This window comes from Gorilla gorilla, chromosome 4, assembly GCF_029281585.2.
Source record: "Gorilla gorilla gorilla isolate KB3781 chromosome 4, NHGRI_mGorGor1-v2.1_pri, whole genome shotgun sequence".
In the NCBI taxonomy this organism is placed as follows: Eukaryota; Metazoa; Chordata; class Mammalia; order Primates; family Hominidae; genus Gorilla; species Gorilla gorilla.
Genome location: NC_073228.2, coordinates 119739051 through 119762304, shown reverse-complemented (window position 1 = coordinate 119762304; position 23254 = coordinate 119739051). Strand labels below are relative to the sequence as shown.

At 34.7% G+C, this 23254-nt stretch overlaps 1 protein-coding gene across 8 annotated transcripts in view; it reads right to left on the bottom strand.

Annotated features, from left to right (window-relative positions):
- Nucleotides 1-415: 415 nt before the first annotated feature.
- The window catches only part of AP3S1 (adaptor related protein complex 3 subunit sigma 1), a 73322-nt gene continuing 50483 nt past the window's right edge, over nucleotides 416-23254 (bottom strand). For 4 of the 8 annotated variants that reach the window (XM_004042376.5, XM_055387465.2, XM_055387467.2 and 1 more), the window contains 3 exons: nucleotides 19289-19360; nucleotides 11482-11589; nucleotides 416-1133 (listed from right to left, as the gene is read on the bottom strand). In XM_004042376.5, coding sequence (XP_004042424.2) covers nucleotides 1005-1133; nucleotides 11482-11589; nucleotides 19289-19360 — 309 coding nt within the window. In that variant the 3' untranslated portion in view covers nucleotides 416-1004. Of the gene's footprint in view, nucleotides 1134-2358; nucleotides 2407-7630; nucleotides 7672-11481; nucleotides 11590-19288; nucleotides 19361-23254 lie in introns of those variants that run through there. The other 4 variants (XM_031010804.3, XM_019027678.3, XM_055387463.2 and 1 more) reach the window with 4 other exon arrangements.

Here is a 23254-nt window from a genome sequence, read left to right as displayed (position 1 = left end):
CTCACTCACAGTTCATGGAAGACCAAATAAAATGTGGGCCAATTATAAGAACTAGAATATGTGAGTGTGAGGACTTAAGAAAACATTAACTTTGGTTTAGGATGAAACAGACAAGTAGAGTCCCAAGGGTTTTTGTATTCAAAATCAATTAGGTATTGGCTGAAATTATTTTTTACCATCTGGGCAAGAAGGAACAACAGGCAAGGCTTAAAGCTATTTGTATAAAAAAGATTTTACATTTTTCTCAATACACATTTTAGAAAGACTGTCGCCCCCCCCACTCCAGATCTCATCTTGCGCAATATGCCTAAGATACACTGCTCTTGATTTGTGAAATAATTGAGTGTCCGAATAATTTACTGAGTTTCTGAATATTAAAAACATGAGTATAAAATAAATCGACATTAACAGCTGCTTAATAGTGATAAAATATACTTTTATTTACTTTGTTGAGTCAGAGGGTTGTAAAAAAAATTATTGCTAACGTAGATATCAGGCAAACAGAAAGGTGCTTTAGAAGTCCAGTTACCTTGGAGTTTATTTAAACTAAGAGAAAAAAGTCATAATGTTTTCATGCAATACATACTTGGTTCTTTAAATAACAATTGTGTGACATACAGCAGAAGGAATTAAGGAATGCTGCACTTGTGATCCATACAAAACACCAACATTTTAGGTTGTACATAATTAGCGAAATATCTGAAACACTTTTTAAAACACTGTAGTAGCCAATACATAGAGGCATGCCGTAGGTGGGCACAGGAATGCAGTTTAGAAAAGAAAAAAAAATCACATAGGAACTACTCAATTTCTTTAAAATCACTGAGCAAGAACAGCAACATTGAACTTTCATACTGATTTTACACAACTTCTATACAGTACCTTGACTTAAATCCAAGAGCAAAAGTTAAGACTCTCCTCCTCTATTTTTGGTAAACAACTGCATGGTAAACTTAGATGACTCTTCCCCCTGGATTTTACCTGGGAGTGGCCTTTTTACATTTTTATTTAAAAGAGGGCAGGTTTGGCACTTTTATACTGATGTCACCAATGTTAATATTTCTTGGGATCTCAGGAAGATTCATATTCTTTACAGCTGATACAGCACGGGCTGGAGCTCCTGCTAAGCCAGCCTGTATACAGAAGCAAATAAAAGAAAAAGAAAATGTACAACTCAGGTGTAGCTCATCATAAAACACTTACAATGGAAGACAATGATAAAAGATTTTCATATAACAAGCTTAGGGACCAGATGGTAGTTTGAATTGGTATGGAATGGTTACTTTGAAATACTAATCTATAAAGAGAAAACAGTGACACATTAAAAAATACAGTGAACACATGCAATGATAACAATGTAAAGATTTAAATACAAATTAATGTGCACTACCACACAATATTCACATGATAAAACCTAAATCTTCACCTATATCTTGATTTAACTGACATATAGCATGAAGCATGATTTACATTAGTTTCCTTATTAAATATCTCTTGCAACGATTGTGATAGATTTTCTTTTGCTTTTAAAATGGCATTTATTATCAGTATGTGCTGTGAAATAAAAATTGCAAGTAATAGATTGTACTTGTTTCATTTCTTAGGGATAAACCCTTAAAACATTTTAAAACAATAAAATTAGTTTTTTAAATTGTGAGGGCTCTTTTAAACTTTTCTAAGAAAGTTCTAGAACATTAAAAAAATAGGCTTTTAAGTAAAGCCTCAATCCAAAGAATATAGTTCTGCCTAAAGATGAAACTACACGAAGAGGATCATTCCAACCCTTTGATGCATTAGTAAAAATATAATGATTAAAAATGTTTTGTCATATAGCATAGATTCAGCAACATATATTCAGCTTACAGTTTACAAATTTAGAGAAAGAAAAGCATAAATGCAAGAGGTAGTAAATATAAATAAATGAATTCTAAAATTTCCAGTAAGTACCACTAGTGCATAATATTTGGCTTTTCTATTAGTAGGAACATTTGTAATTTGTGAAATAATTTTAAAAGAAAATATGCTTACAAATAAAAGAAAATGCATATATATCATTTTTCTCACCTACGTTAACAGCCTTCATATTTGAGGTTTAATTTATATACCAATTACATTTTATTACTTTTTATTCAGGCTATATAATAAAGCAAAGTCAACAAAGACATCTGAGTTCAGTGGCATCATTTTGTACAAAAATAGACAACAAAAACGAATCTTCCACTTTGATTAGATTATATATGGCAATGTCCATAAAATTAGAAACACTAGCTTTAAGGTCCCTTTTCATAATTTTAGTTTTCTTTTCTTATGTAATCCTACCTTTGTTAATTAAAATAAAAATAATAATAAAGCTGTTACCTGAGAAAAATCTTGACTGATACAAAATAGGCCAGTGTAAACTATTTGCTAAATAAAGGATACAAACATTGTTAAGCAATGAAATAAAAGCCATGGATTATCAATTCAGAATTGGAAATAATAGAAAAATTAGTAGAATAGTATTAATAATAAGTATATTCTACACAGGCAATGATAAGGGTGATACAAATGAATAACTCCATACCCAATTAAATATTGAATAGGGCTGGAGAAGATTTATAATTTAATGGATGTTAGTTATTTTTGATGTACAACTAAAAATGTGATTGACCTCTATACTTATACCTACCTGAAGCAATGAAGTTTTTGTTATCCCCCCTTCCTTCCTGCTCCCCCAAAGATGTTGGAGATACAACTAAATAATAATTAAGGCAGCATGTATAATATTTGAAAGGGTCTTTAATTTGATTGTTTCAAGTTAAAGGTCTAGCTAACAAAATTTAGAGTGGGTTGGGATCAAAGAAGAATCCAATTCAAAGAGGTTTACCAACTTTTGGCTTTCTTTTACCAGGAAGTATGTTGTCTACTAAGGAAGAAAAATTTACAAAATTGCAGACGTCCTGGAGGTAGTATCATTTTTTAGATAGGAGGATTTTGTTATTTTTCTAGTTAAAAGACCAATTTGCCCCTATTTTTGCTTAGGAATTTCCATAAAGAAGACAAATAATGAACTGACTATAGAAAAGTATTGACAAAATATTTGAGTATAAATATTTTAAAGGCGTGAATTATTAAGGGATTTTATTATTGTGAGAGAAATTGTGCGTGTGTGTGTGTGTATCTGTGTATCTTATTGGACACTGTGGTTTACACTTATAAATAGTAAACATAATGTTTTCAGTATTAAATGTATATGAAGCTCTCTTTTCCATAATATCCTGTACCATGAAGAGCTAAACTAAAGCAAAAAATAAAAAAATAAAAAAATTTAAAAACGCATCCTGTTAAATTTCATTAGATTGAGTTGTATCATTGTGACCAAAGATGGTGTCGACTGTTGGCTGCTAACGAGAATACATAAAGTCAATATAGCAACTGATTTAAATAGCATATTTGTGTTTAATATGTAAAACCAAAAGAAGTTTCTAAGTACAACAAACTACAATTCTTCTAAACATAAGCAGCAAGCCATAGACATGCAAAAGATGGGAACTATTCAGAACACGCAAATGAATTAGGAGGATCAAATTATTTCTCAAGCATGTTCAATACTTTTGTGTAGTATGCCATGAATTTAAATGGTAGGAAAATTTAAAATTGTAATACGTGTTTAAGTTTTAATTAAACTAACGTTTTAAAAAGAAATCATATTATGCAAAATATAAAATGTTGAGAAAATATGATAAGGACAATTGATCAACAGATGTTTAAACCAGCTAGCAATGTTTATATATAAAAATTTAGGGCTAAAAAAAAAAGACTTTATGTCACTCAGTCAACACCAGAATGGCTATAAAACAAATTTCATTTTCAGACATTCATGAAAGTGATGCCTGAAACATTTTTATTAAAACATAAAAGGTAAAGTAACTTTCCATTAGGCAATCAGTTTGCTGACACAGAGGTATGAAGTAATTTTCATCTTGGTTAAGATTTTTTTTTTCCAGTAAGATACATTCAAAGCAACAAAATAACTTTTACTAACACTTAACTTTTCAACGCTAAAACTTACAGAAATTGTTTACCTGACTTGTTAGCAGTACAGTAGTCCCCCCTTACCTGCAATTTCACTTTCCATGGTTTCATTTACCCGTGGTTAACTGTGGTCTGAAAATAAGTGTGTGCAGTACAATATTGTGATAGAGAAAGGCCTCAATCACATTACCTTTTTTTTTTTTTTTTTTTTTAGAGACAGGGTCTCACTCTGTCACCCACGGTGGAGTGAGTGATGCAATCATGGCTCACTGCAGCCTCGAACTCCTGGGCTCAAGTGATCTTCCCATCTGTCTCCTGAATAGTTAGAACTACAGGTGTGTCCCACCATGCCTAGCTAATGTAAAAAATAGACATTTGTAGAGATGGGGTCTCACTGTGTTGCCCAGACTGGCTCAAACTCCTGGCCTCAAGTGAGTCTTCTGCCTTGGCCCCTCAAAGTGTTGGTATTATAGGCGTGAGCCAGTGTGCCTGGCCTCACATGACTTTTATTGCATTATACTGTTATAACTGTTCTCTTTTATTATTAGTTGTTAATCTCTTACTGTGCCTATTTTATAAATTAAATTTTATCATATGTATATATGCATAGGAAAAAACATAGCATATATAAGGTTCAGTAGCATCCACAGTTTCAGGCATCCACTGGGGGTTTTGGAATGTACCCAACACAGGTAAGGGGGGATTACTGTAAATACATTTTTAAACGTAAAAGTAAGATATTTCTGACAGTACAACATAGTTCTTAAAGATTTAAGATTATATAGTTGACACACAGCAGAAATAAAAAGAATGAAATTCTACTGGAGAAATAACTTGTTTCCATCTATGTTATACTTGAGCACCACCATGGCAGGTAAAACTGCAGAGACTACACCAATAAAAACAAATATATGAATCCAAAGCAGTTAAGAATATGAACTGGATGAAAGAATGAAGTACAGTATATAAAAGAATGATCATGTTTTCTCTCCCATGAGATTAAATAAATTAACAGAATTAAGAGAAAGAAAACAAAATGAAGTCTGCAAGTATACCAAAATGAGGCCAAACAGATAAAGACTTATACAGACATACTCTTGGAAATTTCAAGCACTTGAATCACAAAGATAGTAATGGATGGATATGATTTGTTTTTGATTTTGTTTTTAAATTGCCAGACCCAAAAATAAACAAAATATGTGCAAGCAAAACTGAAAAAGCAGCATTACTAAAATATATTTCAAAGACCCTGAAAGCTCCCTTTTCCTCATGCAATAAACAATCGACTTTCTTGAAGGGAAAAGGAAAGTAATATAGTAATCTTGTTATTTATTTCATCTAAGACATAAAATACCATCCTACCATCTTAAATATCTTTTTTTTTCAAGTTTGAATACAGCATAATAAGATGGTAGTTGGAACAATTTGTACATATTAAAACCTTTACCCACCCTTCCTGCTGGAAGTTGCTATATGCACATTCATAATTTTGACCTAACAGCAAAGTGAAAGAACACCAACATTAATAAACACAATATTAAATGGTTTCAGACTCAAAATCATTAACAAAATAATGGCAGATTTTGAAAGCATGTTTTTGAGCAAAAAAGAAAATGTCAATAGTTTAAAAAATTTCTCAACACGAGGTAGAATAACTTTTAATCAGGGAGATATATAATAGGCTTTGTTTTAATGGCAGTGCTTTAATACTGCAACTATAAACATTTAGATAAGCTCATGACAATTCTCTAGACAGCAATAACTATGGTGTTTTACAGTTTTAACAAAATTAGAATGTTCAAAAATTTAAAAAACCTTCCAAATTATTAGTCATTTTGTACGGATTATCTTCAATTATAGCTTTAATTTCAAACATAGGATTTGCCTGCATGAAAAAAAGAGAGCAGACTAATGACTTTCATGGATTTATCATTACTAGTTTTGACCACTACAAGTGACCTCAAGGGTTCTCACCATAATTTTGTAGAAGTACAAGACAAATGTGTATGTCAAGGTAGAGAGGCAGAACCCACTCATGAGGTGACCTTCCACCATCGGTACCTTAGAGCCACTTTTCTTATTCTCTCCTCTTTGAAAACAGAAACTTGATTTTTTTTTAAAAAGGCCAATTAACAGTTCTAGTAATAAAGTTAACAGACCCAAGTGATTAATGGTTCTTTGCTGGAAAATAGCAGTAATAAATTACATACTGTAACACAGAAACTGGCAATAATTTTGACTAATGGTGAGAATGAGACTACTATGTATTCTCTATATGAGGGACAAAATAACATGGATAGAGGGACCAAAAACGGTACCCCAGTTTTGTGATATAGCCCACAATCTCAAAATAAGATACTATAAAGCCACCTGTATGTTGCTACTTCTTCTCAAACACATCGAGAGAGTAAGTAAAAATTTAGTGGCTAAAAGGCAATGCTTTGTGATATCATCACAATCATCAATTCTCAGTGATGTTTTTCTAATTAGTAAGTGCATAATCTAACTTCGTAAGTTTATACATTTTTTCCTCCATAGGACTCAATAAATTACTTTTATTTTGAAATTTTCAATCAGAGACCTTATAAACATTTCTTTTGCTTACATGGTTTCACACAAAAGAGTTAGTTGCTCATCACCATGTACATGGAACTTTTAAAAAAGTAATTCACACAGTTAATTTATTGTGTGAAAAAACGTACAGGAAATATCAGAAGAAAAATTAGTTTTGTAAAACTAGAGGTCTATTAAAAACATTTCCAATATTTGCCAATACGCTTTGCAAAAATATTCAGGGTTTTTTATTCAGTACTAAAACATTAATATATTTTTATTGATTCTGATTATGACATGTTTGGATGTCAGAAGGTTTGCTACAATGAAAACCCATTGTATTTTGGTGATTTGGTAATTTGGTAATTTCATTTTTCGAGCATTCAAGTTTGAAATACAGTCAAGTTTTATAAGATTTCTGATCTTATTTTCTGTTGGCCACTGTTAATATGCACCTGCAGGTCAAAACTGTAAAAGCAATTCTGTTAAGACTTTGGAACTGAAAACCATTTGAGGGGAAAAAGTACTATTTAACAGTAACTATTCTAAGCCTTCACTGCTTCCCATTTTGTATGCAAAACTCTGAAGGTTCAGCTTTTGGTTTTTAAATTCACAGCTTCCAAAACCCAGCAGGCAATTTTATGTTAGAATCCTAATTTAGAGATGGAAAAAAAACAAATCTGTGAGAGTTAAATTAAGATTGGTTCTGCTATATGATGCTCAAAATAAATTTTACGTTTTTATATACAAAGTAAATTGTCATTTCTGCAAATGCAATTTGTCAGTTAGATGACAAGTGTTTAAAAAAATTTAAACTTTCCTTTTACAATGCAGGCAGACAAAACAGAACAAACATGACATCAATGATATACTAGTAAAATACACTAAGTCCAATAAAAGATGAAGAAACTACAAGGAGAAACTAGAATGGAAAATAGGCTACAGGGACTATATGGGTTTATTAACACAAATAATTTTTGAGTCTGGCCTAAATAATTAATTGCCTTTGACATCATTTTGCTTTCCCTTTGTTATAGTACATATTTCTCAAAGTCAGCAATACCTTGTCTACCTGTCCTGTCTGGGAGACTGAAAGATAAAGGTCTGTAAGAGAGAAGAATGGAAAGAGCTAGAAAGATCAGGATGTTCGGAAAAAAAAGAGGACTGACTTTCAAAAAGTAGTGACTAAATTCAGACCCATTTATCCATCTTAAGAATAACATGAAATACATAAAAGCTAACAGATCTCCCCAACCCCACCCCTCTACCTCCACCCCCAGGGAGTCCTTTTATTCTTAGGCAGGTTCCTGAGTGCCTCTTATACTTCCCCCAAATCCCATCAACCTCCCAGCTTAAACCCTCCTCTCCCAATATTCCAATGTTATAGTAAACCATTTTTCTATCAAAACAGAATAGATGGAAATACATTCAGAGTATATCTTTGCTTCTCTCTTTCAGGATCTGGGAGAGCTTTGCTTCTACCTGTCTAGGTATTGGGAATTAAACTGGTTCACTTTTTTCCATTACCAGAAATGTACTAACTTTAGACAAACATAATAAAAGCTCTGATTTCTGACAAAGGCCCCTAGATAAATGCATGTTATGTTTAAAAAGCTGTGTCTTAATTATACCCAGACTGATTTTTAAATATAAATGATGTTCCTAAGATATTACTTAAATAATTTTTAAAAATATTGATAACCAGTTCTTTTCATCAATCATGACATTCTCGATTTTAAACAAGTCTTTTTTTGTGTGTTTGTTTTTGAGACGGAGTCTTACTCTGTCACGCAGGCTGGAGTGCAGTGGTGCAATCTCGGCTCACTGCAACCTCCGCCTCCCGGAATCGGGCGATTCTTGCGCCTCAGGCTCCAGAGCAACTAGGATTACAGGCAAGTGCCACCATGCCTGGATAATTTCTTTGTATTTTTAGTAGAGATGGGATTTCACCATATTTGCCAGGCTGGTCTCAAACTCCTGACCTCAGGTGAGCAGATCACCTGAGTGATCCCAAAGTGCTGGGATTACAGGCGTGAGCCACTGCGCCCAGCCAAACAAGTCATTAAGTTTGTGCGTATATAATAAATTTTAACTGAAATTTAATAAGAAGATTAGTAAAAGTTTATATTTTGCTTTCAAGTAATTTTGGATTATTCTGCAGGGTAATATCTCTGGTAAATTTAACCAATTGGAGTAACATGGACGTGAAACATATGAAAGCTTTTGACATTTCAATGTGTCTGGAATAAAGCTAGAAGCCTTTCAAACATACTTAAAATATACAAAACCTACGAAAAATTAGTCATCATAATTTTCAGTGCTGTTTTAAAAAGATGATCAGGACTAAATGGCCTCACTTTGACTTGAAATCCGATTTCATAACTAAAATATTAGCAGACGTTACATGTATAGAAAATATATAATTTTGTAGTTTATCCCCAATCAGACTTAAAACATACTTTCTTGTAAAAGACAAAAAAAGAGAAACTAATTTGGTACCAGATAACAATTATGTATGATGCAAGATGATCAGGGAATGAATAATAGAAGTAATCACCAGTATTCTAAACTATTTTAAAAGCATTATTTCTGTGAATAGATTTTAAGTCATAGTATTCTTATAACTATTTCCATTGAAATGTAAATACACATTTTACTGCTCTTTATAGATAAGAAAAATTGCCTCATTAACGAAGTTTTATTCAACAATTAAAAAGCAAATACCCATTATGCAATAATTATAGGTCCTTCATAACTTTTGTCAATATAGCACATTAACCCATTTATGCCAGAGGTTGCAAACTTTTTTTTGTGAAAAATCAGACCTTGGGGATGACCTTGAGCAGTAGGATATAAATAACTCCCACAAGCTTAGCACTCCAATAACGGAACACCAGGCATAAACGTGTTAAGTAGCAGAAGAAAAAGAAGGACCACCACTAATGAAAAGGAGTTAACTACCTAGAAAGGTGAAAATTCCAGACAACTGGTCAATATTTTTTACAGATGATTACGCAGAATTCACAAATTACTAGATACTCATTCATTTATACCAGTTATTAACGGATTGCATCACTGTTTGTCCCTTGGCATTTAAAATCTATAACCATACAGTTTTGCAAAGCAATGTTTACCAAATGACACACATTTTAAGTTCTTTTAAAACTTTAAAAGCAATAGCTCAGGGTTTATAATAATCTTTTCTTTACTAAACAATATATTGCAAGTCAGTTATACTAAATTAAATTATGAGTCTTTTTCCTTGTCCTAAAACAAAATTTTCTCTATTAACCTAATTTATGTTTTCCACTTTCAAAAGCCAATATTTTAAAAATTGGCTATAGGACAAACAAAACATATAGTTAATTAAGATAATCTTAGCTCTAAATCACCATTATAAGCTTCTCCTTTGGGAAACCAACAGGAATGGGAAATTGAGATAAAGAAAAATGCAAGACTATTTTAAATTTAAAAGAGAACATTGGAAAATGTTTTATAAGCTTCAACTGTTTCTAGATTTGAGGTTTATTCTTCACCCTGTGTTTTCTTCAATTAAAATGGACACAGAATTGAGTTAAACTGATCCTTTAAAATGCCAACAAGGTAAAATTTTTCAGAACTCACCTGTTGTAAATTAATGCCAGTGTATTTTTAATACCTTGATGCTTTCATAGTAATATTTACTTTAAATCAACGATACATCTGAGCTTAACACTAATAATTATAAAAATAAAGTTTGTTTTTTCCAATCTGAGTTATGACTGCAAATACCAAATGTAAGAGTATCCTCAAACAAGTTGGGTGATGAATGAGATATCAAAATTATTGATCTTTCTTTTTTTTTTGAGATGAAGTTTTACTCTGTTGCCCAGGAGTGCAGTGACGTGATCTCGGCTCACTGCAACCTCCACCTCCGGGGTTCAAGTGATTCTTGTGCCTCAGCCTCCCGAGTAGCTGGGATTATAGGTGCGCTCTACGTGCCCAGCTAATTTATTTATTTTTTATTTTTATTTTTTTAGTAGAGACGGGGTTTCACCATGTTGGCCAGGCTAGTCTCGAACTCCTGAACTCAAATGATAAAACTATTGATCTTTCTAAACCTCTGCTAGGGTAATAAACAACCAAAATAATGTGAACCCAGGTGGCTCAGCTACAGCACCTGCTACTGATATTCAGACTAGTGCTTGAGGGAAGAGTCACTACAATTCTGAAGTAGGGTTTTATACAATGCTAAAGTGCTGGTTGTTCCTCGTTTATCCAATCTAAGGTTGAATCTAACAGCAGAAAGTTAGCTAAGTATAACAAACCGATCTTATAGAATGCAATAAAGACCATGGATATATATGTACTAATGTCTAAAATATGTGACTTAACTAACTTGTCAGTGAAATCTTAGGGAAAGATTTAGAATTAAAAGATTAAGGTATTGAATTTTTTTGAATGTGAACTCAAACATGCTAGGCATTTATTAATAACTTGAAACATTACTTACTTCCTTATAAGAATTCCATTTCCTGTCCTTTCCCTTTCCAGAAGTAGTTTTGTAACACAAAATTTATATATCTTTAAAATATTAGTTCTAAGATTTCCTTGATAATTACTGACTGAAGTTTTACAAAGCAAATATTAGATTCCATTATTCAGATAATTCTTTTAGGCAACAAGATTTGGAATTGTGCTTATTACCCAAGGCAGCTATGACTGTGGCTAAAAGAATACACAAAGCTGTTGGGTAGAGAACAGTCACAGAACCTTTAGCATACTACATGTATATTCCATTTTTAAAAAACTGAATAAGCGTAACGGCTGAACCTAAAGGGTGATACTGAAGGACAAACAGTGAAAACTACAAATCATGCGTAATCTGTCATCATGCTTAGAACCTTCCTTAACTACAGCATTTTCCATTCTTACCTCAGATTTTTCCAGCTTATTTTGTGCATCAATTTGTGTAACAATCTCATTCATATTTGTCTCCAATACCATTCCCCCCATCACCATTTCTGCAAGAATATTGTGAACCTAAAGGGAATAAAAGAATATATACCCATAAAGAAAATTCACTAAAAAGAAGTTTCATGATTCACTTTTTGTTTCAAATACCACTTTGTCTATGTTAAAAGTATGAGTGGTAAAAACAACTTGGAGTAAGGGCTCATAATCCACTTTCATCACTACTGTGAAGCCCTAGGCAGTTATATAACCTCCTTAAGTCTGAGCTTAATGGGCTATAAAACAGAAACAATAGTACTAACTTCATAGGACTGTTGAAAGGAATAAACAAGGTAATCCAATGCAGTACTCAAAACAAAGTAAATGACTAGTAAATATTAACTACCATTATTATTATTATGTGAAGTTTAATACTAAAATATGATTTATAAGGGCCTTTTATGCCAGATTCTTAGCCAACAATAATTAGGTTGTTATTTTACACTCATGGTACTTAATGAAGCAATGTAGTACAGTACTTCTAACAGGCTCTAGATTGGAAAAAGGCAGAATTTTTTAAATTATGGGTACTTTAATAGTGCTTTTACCCCCAAATCCTCTACACATGTAATATTCAGATTTCTTCTAATAAATACATCTTACAATGACTAAAAATGATGTCTTCCATTGGGGAGTAAAAATATAACTTCTGTCTTTTCATAAGGTATTATTGGATCAAAAAATCAACAATTCAGAGCTGAATTACATTTCACAGAAGAATCTATTCTGCTATAATTTTTTTAAAATAACGTGGTAAGGTTAGAAATGGAGACTCCAAAATTAGATAAGTATGAATACTGACTCTACCACTTATTACTTGTAGCCCTTGAGCAGTTACTTCAGCTCTCTGAGTCTGTTACCTTATTTACGAAACAGAGACAGAAATAATATAGGCACCTCATAGGATTACCATAACAATTAAATAAATAATTTATGTAAGTGCTTAGCATAGAACCACTAGGTATTATAAGGTAATTATTTTCAACAAACTCTTTTTAGGAGTTAAATATGTATTACTCAATTTAGATTTCTTTGTAAGATTTCATGCAAATTTATTCATAATTTAAAAAATATCCCTGGAGGCTGGGTATGGGGGCTTACACCTGTAATCCCAACACTTTGGGAGGACGAGGTGGACAGATGACTGGCAATATGGCAAAACCCTGTCTTTACAAAAAATGCAGAAAATTAGCCAGGCATAGTGCCTCACGTCTGTACTTCCAGCTACTCGGGAGGCTGACCCAGGAGGACTGCCTGAGCCCGGGAAGTGGAGGGTGTAGTGAGCTGAAATCACACTACTGCACTCTAGCCTGGGCAACAGAGTGAGACCCTGCCTCAAAAAAAAAAAAAAAAAGTCATCATTATTTACTATTTTTCATTTTGGAAACATGGACACCTCATGCACAAATTCTGAAGACAAATTTATATAAATTAATCTTCCTAGCCAACCAAACCAAACCAGACATGACAGTGTTTTGAAAACTACCGTAACTTAAAAAAAAAAAAAAAGAATATAGGCAAATGACTAAAAGTTCATACAGAAACTTATGTATGAACAACAATAGTCTCTACCACACTCTGCATCCGTTTTAGGCCCCTTTATCCAAAGCTACTCAGCTAGCTATATCTTAGGTATCCCAGAAACCTTGCTGTGCACATACTTGTTATACGTGTGTATATGCATATCTAATTTACACAAATGAGAACATATTATATACATTAATTTTCACAGTTCTGCAAGAAAATAAACAATTGAAAGTTAGAGGCAGGAAAGAATGAGAAATTAAGTTAGGAAAACCACAAAAGAGACTGGTGCCTGATATACATATGACAGTGATAAATGAAACTGTGTTGGTAAGAGCAAACAAACAAAAATATAAAAATTTAAAAGTGAATCAACATTAATTATTAGACACATATTTTTATAATGAGATCTCTCACTGATCTCTGTCAGAGAAGCAAGCTGCAAATATGGAAAACGAGAAAGCCAGAAGAAATTCTGTAGTATTGTACTAGATTCTGAGGTATTAAGAAGTGGTCAATGATTTTTAATATACATATCAAGATCCAGAAACAGCTGTGCGTGTATACGTACATCTATTTCCCAGCTCAGTTCACTAAGAACCAGGAGTCATGTCACCCCAGTAACAATGAGCAAACACAGTGCCCAAATTGTCATTTCTAAACATCATTCTCTACTGAAGGAAGCCAGGTTTCCTTGGAGACATGGCTGACTTGAGGGCTGGAGCAGAAAATATGTTAAGATGCTCTGTTCATTGAAAAGGCCAAAAAACAATGAGCAGCTTCATAATTATGAGCACCTCTAGACTGTAGTTACTATATACCATCGCCAACAAAAAGGAATCAGGGCTCCTAGAAAAGAATGGTTGACAACATGTCTGGAACAGGAAATGAGTTTGGAACATCTAGCTGGACCACAACACAAGACAGCTACCAAAGCCTATGACAGGGGGTAGGTCAGGTCAAATGAACTAGCAAAGATAATCTGAAGGGGTTCCCACTGGCCAAAGATGGGCAACTTGAACATAATAGAAAATAATGTCTGCAACTGATTAAAACAAATCAAATATATTAAAAATGTTATGCCATAGGATACTAAAAACTTAAATGATCTTTTTTGGTGGATATTAGAAAAGCAACCAGTTATGAAAATTGGTAACTATAAAGAAAAATACTCTAGAATTTATCTGGCCTTTCCTATATAAACTGTGCCTTTTATTTAAACCCATCTTTGTCTTCAGTGAATTATTTCATTCCATGCACTTTTAGTGTATTGAATATTATTTCTACCTTTAATTATACTTTCTCTTTTCTCCCAATATTTTAAGTTTGATCTAATTTTATTACACTATTCTCTTCCTTTTAAATATGAGACTCTACTGTGCTTATACTTCCCATTAATAAATATCTCTCCCTCTTAAATGACTTTATTATTATTTATAAAACAAATATCAAGTTTTCTAGACCACTGAGAGACCTTGTTTTCCTACTAAAATACTTTAATTATTCCTCATTCTTCTTTCTCTCAATTGGATAAGACCCTCCAAGTACTTGTATAATACATGTTGAATGTATCCTTCAAAGTCTCTTTTCTTCTTCTTCATGTTTTCTATCTTTCAGTCTTATGCTTTGGGATTATTTCCTACACTTGATCTTCTACCTTTAATTCAAGCCTCAATTGTGACCACCTTCTTTAAAAGTTTTCAGTCTGAAAAACTCTTTTCAAGCCCAAGAAGACTTTTCCAAATCTTAAGTACCTTTAAGATCATTTTAAAATTTCAAGTGAGGCCAGGTGGTGGCTCACACCTGTAATCTCAATGCTTTGGGAAGCCAAGGCAGGAGGATCACTTGGGGTCAGGAGTTCAAGACCAGCCTGGGCAACACAGCAAGACCCCAGCCATACCAAAATAAATAAATTTTAAAATTATAAAATTTCAAGTGTTACTCTATCTTCTCCAGTAGTTCTTTTCCATGGAGCGTAATTTCTGATTGTTCAATCTGTTCATCTCTCTTGTTCAGATGGCAGTGCTTTCTATTGGCTTACTGTGCTCAGGGCTGGCTTCCAAGATGTTATTAATGGCTAGCTCCTTTATTTGGTGAAAGTAAAAGGAGTCTCTCATTCTGTGCCTGTGGTTAAAGACCAGGCTGTCCAAATCCTCAAGAGGGACCAGGTTGCAAGAAACCACTGCTCTTAAGTCTTTATTCTCTCAGCCTCAAGGGTATGAAAGACACAGGCCTCCAATCAAATCTCTACCCTAATCACTTGTGGAGGCAAGTGGGGGAATGCAGAGAGGAGAACAGAGTATATTAACAGCTGTCACTATCAAAGTCATACATCCTCCAAACCAAGCCCTGAACAGAATCTTTAGCTCTCTCATTTTGCCCTGGATTTTGATGCTTTGTTCCAATATGGGCAACAACACGGGGCCACCCAATTGGAGCCACACTATATAGGAAATGGGCAGATAACTCAGCAGCTCTCCCAGCAAATCCACAATAAACATATAGTGTAAGTAAGAAACAAACTGAATGATTCATATTTTAGGATTTTAGGGGTAATAACCACAGCATACCTTAGCTGTATGTGATAAAGGGTCTGACTCCATTTTTGATGTGTGTCTGCTCACAGCCTTCAAGTTCTACTAGTCCCCATTCCTCTTCTGCCCCATATCTGGGCAAGCTGTTAAGAAGGTCTGGGTGCTCCTTCCTTTACACTAGTGGAAAGTTCAGACTACCTAAGACCTGGCCCACATGCAGAAATCCTCACACCCCATCCCCACCACCAAACCACCATAAAACCCAAGCCCCGTGTTGTTCTGTTTTCTCCAGAAAGCCTCATTATGTGAGTAATAAATCTTTTCCTATCCTCTTGGGGCACCTGTGACATTGTTAGTCTCTACATCCAAACCAGCTGTGAGTAGGGGTGGGTCTGTCCCACTACTTCAGGGTGACTACACTAGCCTATGTGATTGATACGGTTATTAGCATGTAAAGATTTATAAAAAGAAACTGGTAACAACCACAATAAAAGAAAATGTGTGACAGTGGTTTACAGGTTGGGCAGCTGGCCACATAGAAACTGTTACATTGGAGGCTGGAAAGTTACTGATCCATGTTTGTAGTGGCAAAATACTTGTTACAATTATCATCTGTGATACCCTGAAAAGCAGATAAATTTACCCAATGAAAACTTTTTTTCTCTCTGACATAGAAACTAACGATGTTCTGGATAGTGGCAGCTTTGTTACCATGGATCCCAAAATGACAGCATGTGGAATATGATAAACATACTGTGTGAATGGGAAATAACCCTTTTTTGTTTTAAGTGGCTAACATTTCCATGTTCGCTACTGCAGCATAAATTAGCTCATCCTGACTGATAACAAAAGGGGTATTCTCTACAACTTTCTCTTTTCATCTACTCAGTTGTGACCCAGAAGCAGTCTGAGGGTTGTGTGCAAACCTCCCTATGTCTTGCCTTTAAGAAAATGTGAGCTGTGGCCGGGTGTGGTGGCTCACACCTGCAATCCCAGCACTTTGGGAGGCCGAGGCAGGTGGATCACAAGGTCAGGAGATCAAGACCATCCTGGCTAACACCGTGAAATCCCATCTCTACTAAAAAAATACAAAAAAATTAGCCAGGCGTGGTGGCGGGTGCCTGTAGTCCCAGCTACTCGGGAGGCTGAGGCAGGAGAATGGAGTGAACCTGGGAGGTGGAGCTTGCATTAAGCCGAGATCGCCACTACACTCCAGCCTGGGTGACAGAGCGAGACTCCATCTCAAAAAAAAAAAAAAAAGAGAAAATGTGAGCTGAGCCAGCCAGAAGATCCCTACTGCTGGAAGGTCCAGAGCTGCTTAAAAGTTGAAATTTTAAAATATATATATATATTTTTAAGTTGAAAATAATTTTCATCAAACGGCTGAAAGCAAAGTTAGCATTGTCTTGGAGAATAGAAAGGAAACACTTAGTTGATCTCTGTCTTTTGGTATCTTAAAACTTTTGTCTCCTTGCCTTGAAAAAATAAAACAAGATCTTAGCCCAGAGAAAAGAGAGACAGCTAATTTTGGCAGGTTCTAAAATAGTGACATAGTGTTTTGTAAAATGAACAGGCTAACACAAAATACATACTGTATGATCCCATCTTTATTGTTTTAAAGATGTATTTGCTTAAAGATTATTTGTTTTAAAGATGCAAAATCAAGAACTATACATATTCTAAAATGTTAACACTAGGCAATCTCCGGGATAGGGATGATTTTCACATATTTTTCTCTCTGTATTTTCTGATTTTTCTAAAATGAATGCATACTAATGAGAAACAGAAGTTTTAAAAACATTCTGTGTCATGTATGGAAGTTGCAGATGAGTACAACTTAATTTCCTTAAAAACTTTTATTCTCTTTCTCTAGTAAAAAAAATATAAGAACCTTACTCTTACCATCACATTTCACAAGAGAGTCCTCAATTTTCTTAAAAGATGGTAAATGTATTTATATAAGCTAATGATGACCTCTCAGCAGTCATTTTAAAACACAGCTTTCTAAAAATTTTAATCATGTACCAAAACATAAATTTTTTTCTTTTTTGATACAGGGTCTCACTCTGTCACCCAGGCTGAAGTTCAGTGGCACAATCATGGCTCACTACAGCGTCAACCTCCCCAGGCTCAGATGATCCCCTCTCCTCAGCCTCCCAAACAGCTAGGACTACAGATGCATAACACCACACCTGGCTAATTTTTGTATTTTTTGTAGAGACCAGGTTTTGCCATGTTGCCCAGGATGGCCTCAAACTCCTGGGCTCAAGCAATCCTCCGGCCTCAGCCTCCCAAAGTGCTGGGATTACAGACATGAGCACCTGCACCTGGTCTTCAAACATAATTTTGAATATTGTGAACCCTAATGACTAAAAATAACAAGAGTCTTTGTAAGTGTGAAAAAGTATTAGACATAGCAATTAGAGAAAAACAGTAGAACATTAAAAACAGACTCATAAAAATATCATGCTTAAGTACTCCATCCAAAATGAATTAATTTATAAAATCAAATCACTTGGTAAATGAGAGATATGATCTAGAATATTGGCCAAAGAGAAAAGTATTTTTTTGACATTCACAAATAATGAAATGCATTCTTTGTACTACTTTGATTGTGATGCTGGTTACATGTACTATACACATTAGTCAAAACTTAGTTTTGTAAGCTTAAAACTGTTGACTTTTAACACCTGTAAATTATGCCTCATTAAAGCCAATTTTTAAAAATCACACTGGATTTTTTTTGCTAAAATTTTCAGACTCTTACTCAGTAGTTGAATCACTCATAAAGAATCTCTTAGATTATACAAACCTAATACAGAAAAAAATCTGCACATAGTGAAAGTGGAATCTCTTCCTCCCAAGTTCCGTATCACAAATATCTACTAATACTGGTAGAAATCTGTCATTCTTTCTCTCACCTTCAGCTTTCAATAAGCCATCAAATCCCATCAATTCTACCTTCTTCCAAACCTAATCTTACGTGTTTTTCCTTCTTTCAAACCTCATCGTAGTGTCTTAGTCATTTCCTTCTAGACTACTGCAATAAACTCTTAATTGATTTCCATGTGTTTAATTTCCCAGCCTATCAATCCAATCTCCATAACACAAGAAAAAATCATTCTATCAAAAAAATATACAAACAAAGCAATAATAATGTCAGTAAAAACTTGTTTAAAAACATTAAATTGCCTCACAATAAAGTTCAAAGTCATGGCATTAATGGTTGTTTTAAATTAGGCCTGTTGATCAGTATCAGTCCCTCCTCACAAAAAGGCCTATATTTTATATCTCTGCCAGTAGGACCATCCTCTCCTTTTCTATGTATGAAATATCTACTAATCCCTTAAAAATCCAGTTTAAATGTAATTTCCTCCATTCACAATCTCCTAGGCAGAGGTAAGTGGTTCAGCTGTGTCCCCATTAACATGCTACACATACTATTATTATTATTTGTTAATGCCGTTGTTTCCGCCCTTTGATGTGAACTCCTCTAAGGCAGGATCTGAATCTTCTCCACCAAGCACAAAGCCTGGCTCATAGTAAAAACAATTTATGAATTGAATAATAAAAGAATAAAAATAGAATTATTCATTAAAGCCATTTTCACTATGATAATTATAAGTTAATGTTTTTCTTAAAAAGCTTAGATGTGACAATAGAAATAGTACCTTGTCTACATGGAAAATCAAATCCAGCTCACAGACATTTTCAAAACATTTGTCTAATGTTTCCACAAATACCTATGGAAAAAGAAAAAAGGTTTTAAGAACTGTTTAAATTTATTCAAAACTATTATCTATAAGGAAGGCAATTCTTAATTATGAACTAAAATTGTGTATTATACATTTATCTTTTTCAAACTAAAAATTGTATTAATGCAAAAAAAGTAAAAAAAGAATAGAGTCCTACCAACTTTAACTACAGATAAATTACTTTTCAATACGTAAGTATAGAAAACAAACTTTTTTTGAAAAGGACTAAAACTAGAAAGTCTTAGCACCATTTCTTATAAAAGCACTTAAAAATACTCAACTAAGCCTCCTATTTTGATGTGAGGGGGAAGAAAGCTCATTAGGAAATATCTGTCAAGAGAGGTAAGGCACAGTCCAAGTCCCTACTATATCTAATGCAGCCAGTAATTTTTAATTATCAAATCAGTATAAAAGACCACTAAAAACTACTTAGTGAAAAAGCACAGACTTTGGAATCAGACTTACCTGGGTTCAAACTCTAAACTGAATAACCTGTATGACCTCGTGGGGAAGAGTCACCGCAGCAGGCTTGCGTTGCTCTAACTCTGCACATTCCCATAAATGGACTGTTTTCAGGACTAGCCCTTGGCCAGCTCCTGAGAACTAAGCTCCAACCTTTCAGAAGGTTGTCTGATTAGAGCGTTTTTGTATGCTGGAGGTCTTGGGCCATGCTGTACCAATTTGAGCAGGTACTTCATGTTAATAATGTGATTTATAGTGAACGCCTGCTTTTTCTCTGAGGATCTGAAGCTTAGGTAGCCAAGGTCAGTTATGCAGGCATGACATACCTATGTGACTGACCCCCAGCGTAAACATCCCTGGTTGGGAATACTCTGTACACATTATCATATATTTTGGGGGAAATTAAGCATGTCCTGTGTAACTCCAGTAGAAAGGAACACCTGACAGCTTGCAACTGGAGTCTTCCAGACTTCATCCCATGTGCCTTTGCTGATTTTACTCTGTATCCTTTCACTATAATAAACCATAGCATGCATATAGCAACTTCTGAGTCCAGTGCATCCCAGTAAATCATTGAGATGATCTTGATGATCTCTGATGCAAACCTTCAAAAATCAATCTCTTAAATTCCAACTTGCATAGTTGTCATTGACTATTCTATTCCCATTTCTATTCTCACCACCCCTTTCAGTAACTTAAGATAAAGGGACCATATAATTTATTATCCTAAATGGGGTAGTATTAAAAGTAAAAAGGAACAGCTATTAATAATAAATTATATAATAGTATGCAATATTATTACAATGTAGTAACAGCCTGGAACAACAGCTATAAACCAGGACTATCCCTAGTTTATTGAAATGAATAGTCATCCCACTATTCACAGGTGATCCTATGGGGAAAGGGGTAAAATGTAAACAAGAGGCTTCTTGCTATAGTTCCTCCTATGTAGGGCACGTTTCTACACACCCACAATCCAAGGTTCCTTCCTGGCATCAATGTTAGATGGCTAAGTGGACATGTAACTACAGTTCATCCTTGAACAACGTAGGGTTAGGGACTCCAACCTTCCAGGCAGTTGAAAATCCATGCCTAACTTTGACTTCCCCAAATCTACTAATAGTTTACTATTGATGGAAACCTTACCAACGACATAGTTGATTAACACATATTTCATATTTCGCAAAAAATGTGAAATAACGTTTTCATGCCTGCTGGGGTACGACTTCACGAAATTTCCTAAAAATTTCCTTTTCTTGTTGTACAATGGTCTATATGCTGGATCCACTTATCTTGAAATGGAAAGCAACCACAGCTGCAGATTTCAATCTAAGGTACATATCAAGTGATTCAACTTTTGCTGGTAATGTCATGACACTCTGCTTCTTGGGGGCACTTCCACCATCACTAGTGGCACTTGGTATGGGAGTTACCGTAGTGTTATTCAAGGATTACGATATTGAGTAAACATGATGAAAAATACACAAGAACCAGAAGGGATTACTTTTTGCTCATGGGGAAATTATTAGCAGGACATAGCAATTTAAGCAGATACTCAAAACACTTGACCTCACCACAAGGAGATGACAACAAAATTATTATAGTTAATATATACACTTAATTTTGTCTAGCTATAATTTATTTTAATTTCTGTGGGTATATAATAGGTATATATATCTGTGGGGTACATGAGATGTTTTGATACAGGCATGCAATGCACGATAATCACTTCAAGGAAAATGGGGTATCCATCCCCTCAAGCATTTATCCTTTGGGTTACAAACAATCCAATTATACATTTTTACTTATTTTTGAATGTGCAATTCAATGATTATTGACTATAATCACCCTATTGAGCTATCAAATAGTAGGTCTTATTCATTCTATTTTTTGTATCCATTAACCATCTCCACAACCATCTCCACCTTTCTCCAATGCTCCACTACCCTTCCAAGTCTCTAGTAACTATCCTTCTACTCTCTATGTCCATGAGTTCAACTGTTTTGACTTTTAGATCCTAAAATTAAGGAGAACATATGATGTTTGTCTTTCTGTGGCTGGCTTCTTTCACTTAACATAAAGATCTCCAGTTCTATCCATCCATGTCGCTGCAAATGACAATATCATTCTTTTTGCTAGTATTCCATTGTGTATATGTACCACAGTTTCTTTATCCATTATTTGTCTGCTGATGAACACTTAGGTTGCTTCCGAATCTTGGATATTCTAAACAGTGCTGCAACAAATATGGGAGTGCAGATATCTCTTTGACACACTGATTTCTTTTCTTTTGAATATATACCCAGCAGTGAGCTGGATCTTATGGTAGCTCTATTTTTTGAGGAACCTCCAAACCGCTCCCCATGGTGGCTGTGCTAATTTATGTTCTCACCAAGTGTACAACGGTTCCCTTTTCTCCACATCCTTGCCAGCATTTATTATTGCCTGACTTTGCATATAAGCCATTTTAACTGGGATGAGATGATATCTCACTGCAGTTTTGACTTACATTTCTCTGATGATCAATGATGTTGAGCACCTTTTCATATGCCTGTTTGGCATTTGTATGTCTTCTTTTGAGAAATGTCTATTCAAATCTTTTGCCCATTTTTTGGTTGAATTATTAGGGTGCATGAAAATCTGAAATCCAGTGGGGGAGTCAAATCTTAAAGCTCCAAAATGATCTCCTTTGACTCCATGTCTCACATCCAGGTCACTCTGATGCAAGAGGTGGGCTCCCACGGCCTTGGGCAGCTCCAACCCTGTGGCTTTGCAGGGTACAGCCTCCCTCCTGGCTGCTTTCACAGGCTGGTGTTGAGTGTCTGTGGCTTTTCCAGGAATACAGTGCAAGCTGTCAGTGGATCTATCATTCTGGGGTCTGGAGGATGATGGCCCTCTTCTCATAGCTCCAAGACGCAGTGCCCCAGTACGGACTCTGTGTGGGGGCTCTGACCCCACATTTCCCTTCCACACTGCCCTAGTAGAGGTTCTCCATGAGGGTCCCACCCATCTGTATCCTTTGTAATATTCTTTATAATAAGTGGGTAAATGTGTTCCCCTGAGTTCTGTAAAGTGCTCTGCGAAATTAATCAAACTGAGGAGAGGGGTCACAAGAATCCCAATTTACCATCACTCAATCAAAAGTACAGGTCACAATCTACTACTTGCAACTGGCATCTGAAGTGGGGGCAGCCTTGTGGGACTGTGTCATGGGATCTGATACTATCACCACATAGATACTGTCAGCACTGAATTACAGGACACCCAGCAGGAGAACTGCTTGGTGTGTGGGGGACAAACTCCCACATATCTGGTGTCAGATGTATTGTATTGACAGACTGTGGAAGTAGAGGCAAAAAAAATCTTGTATGTTCCTTTTACAACAGGTCAGCCACAAGTGAGATTTTAGTTTAATTTTTT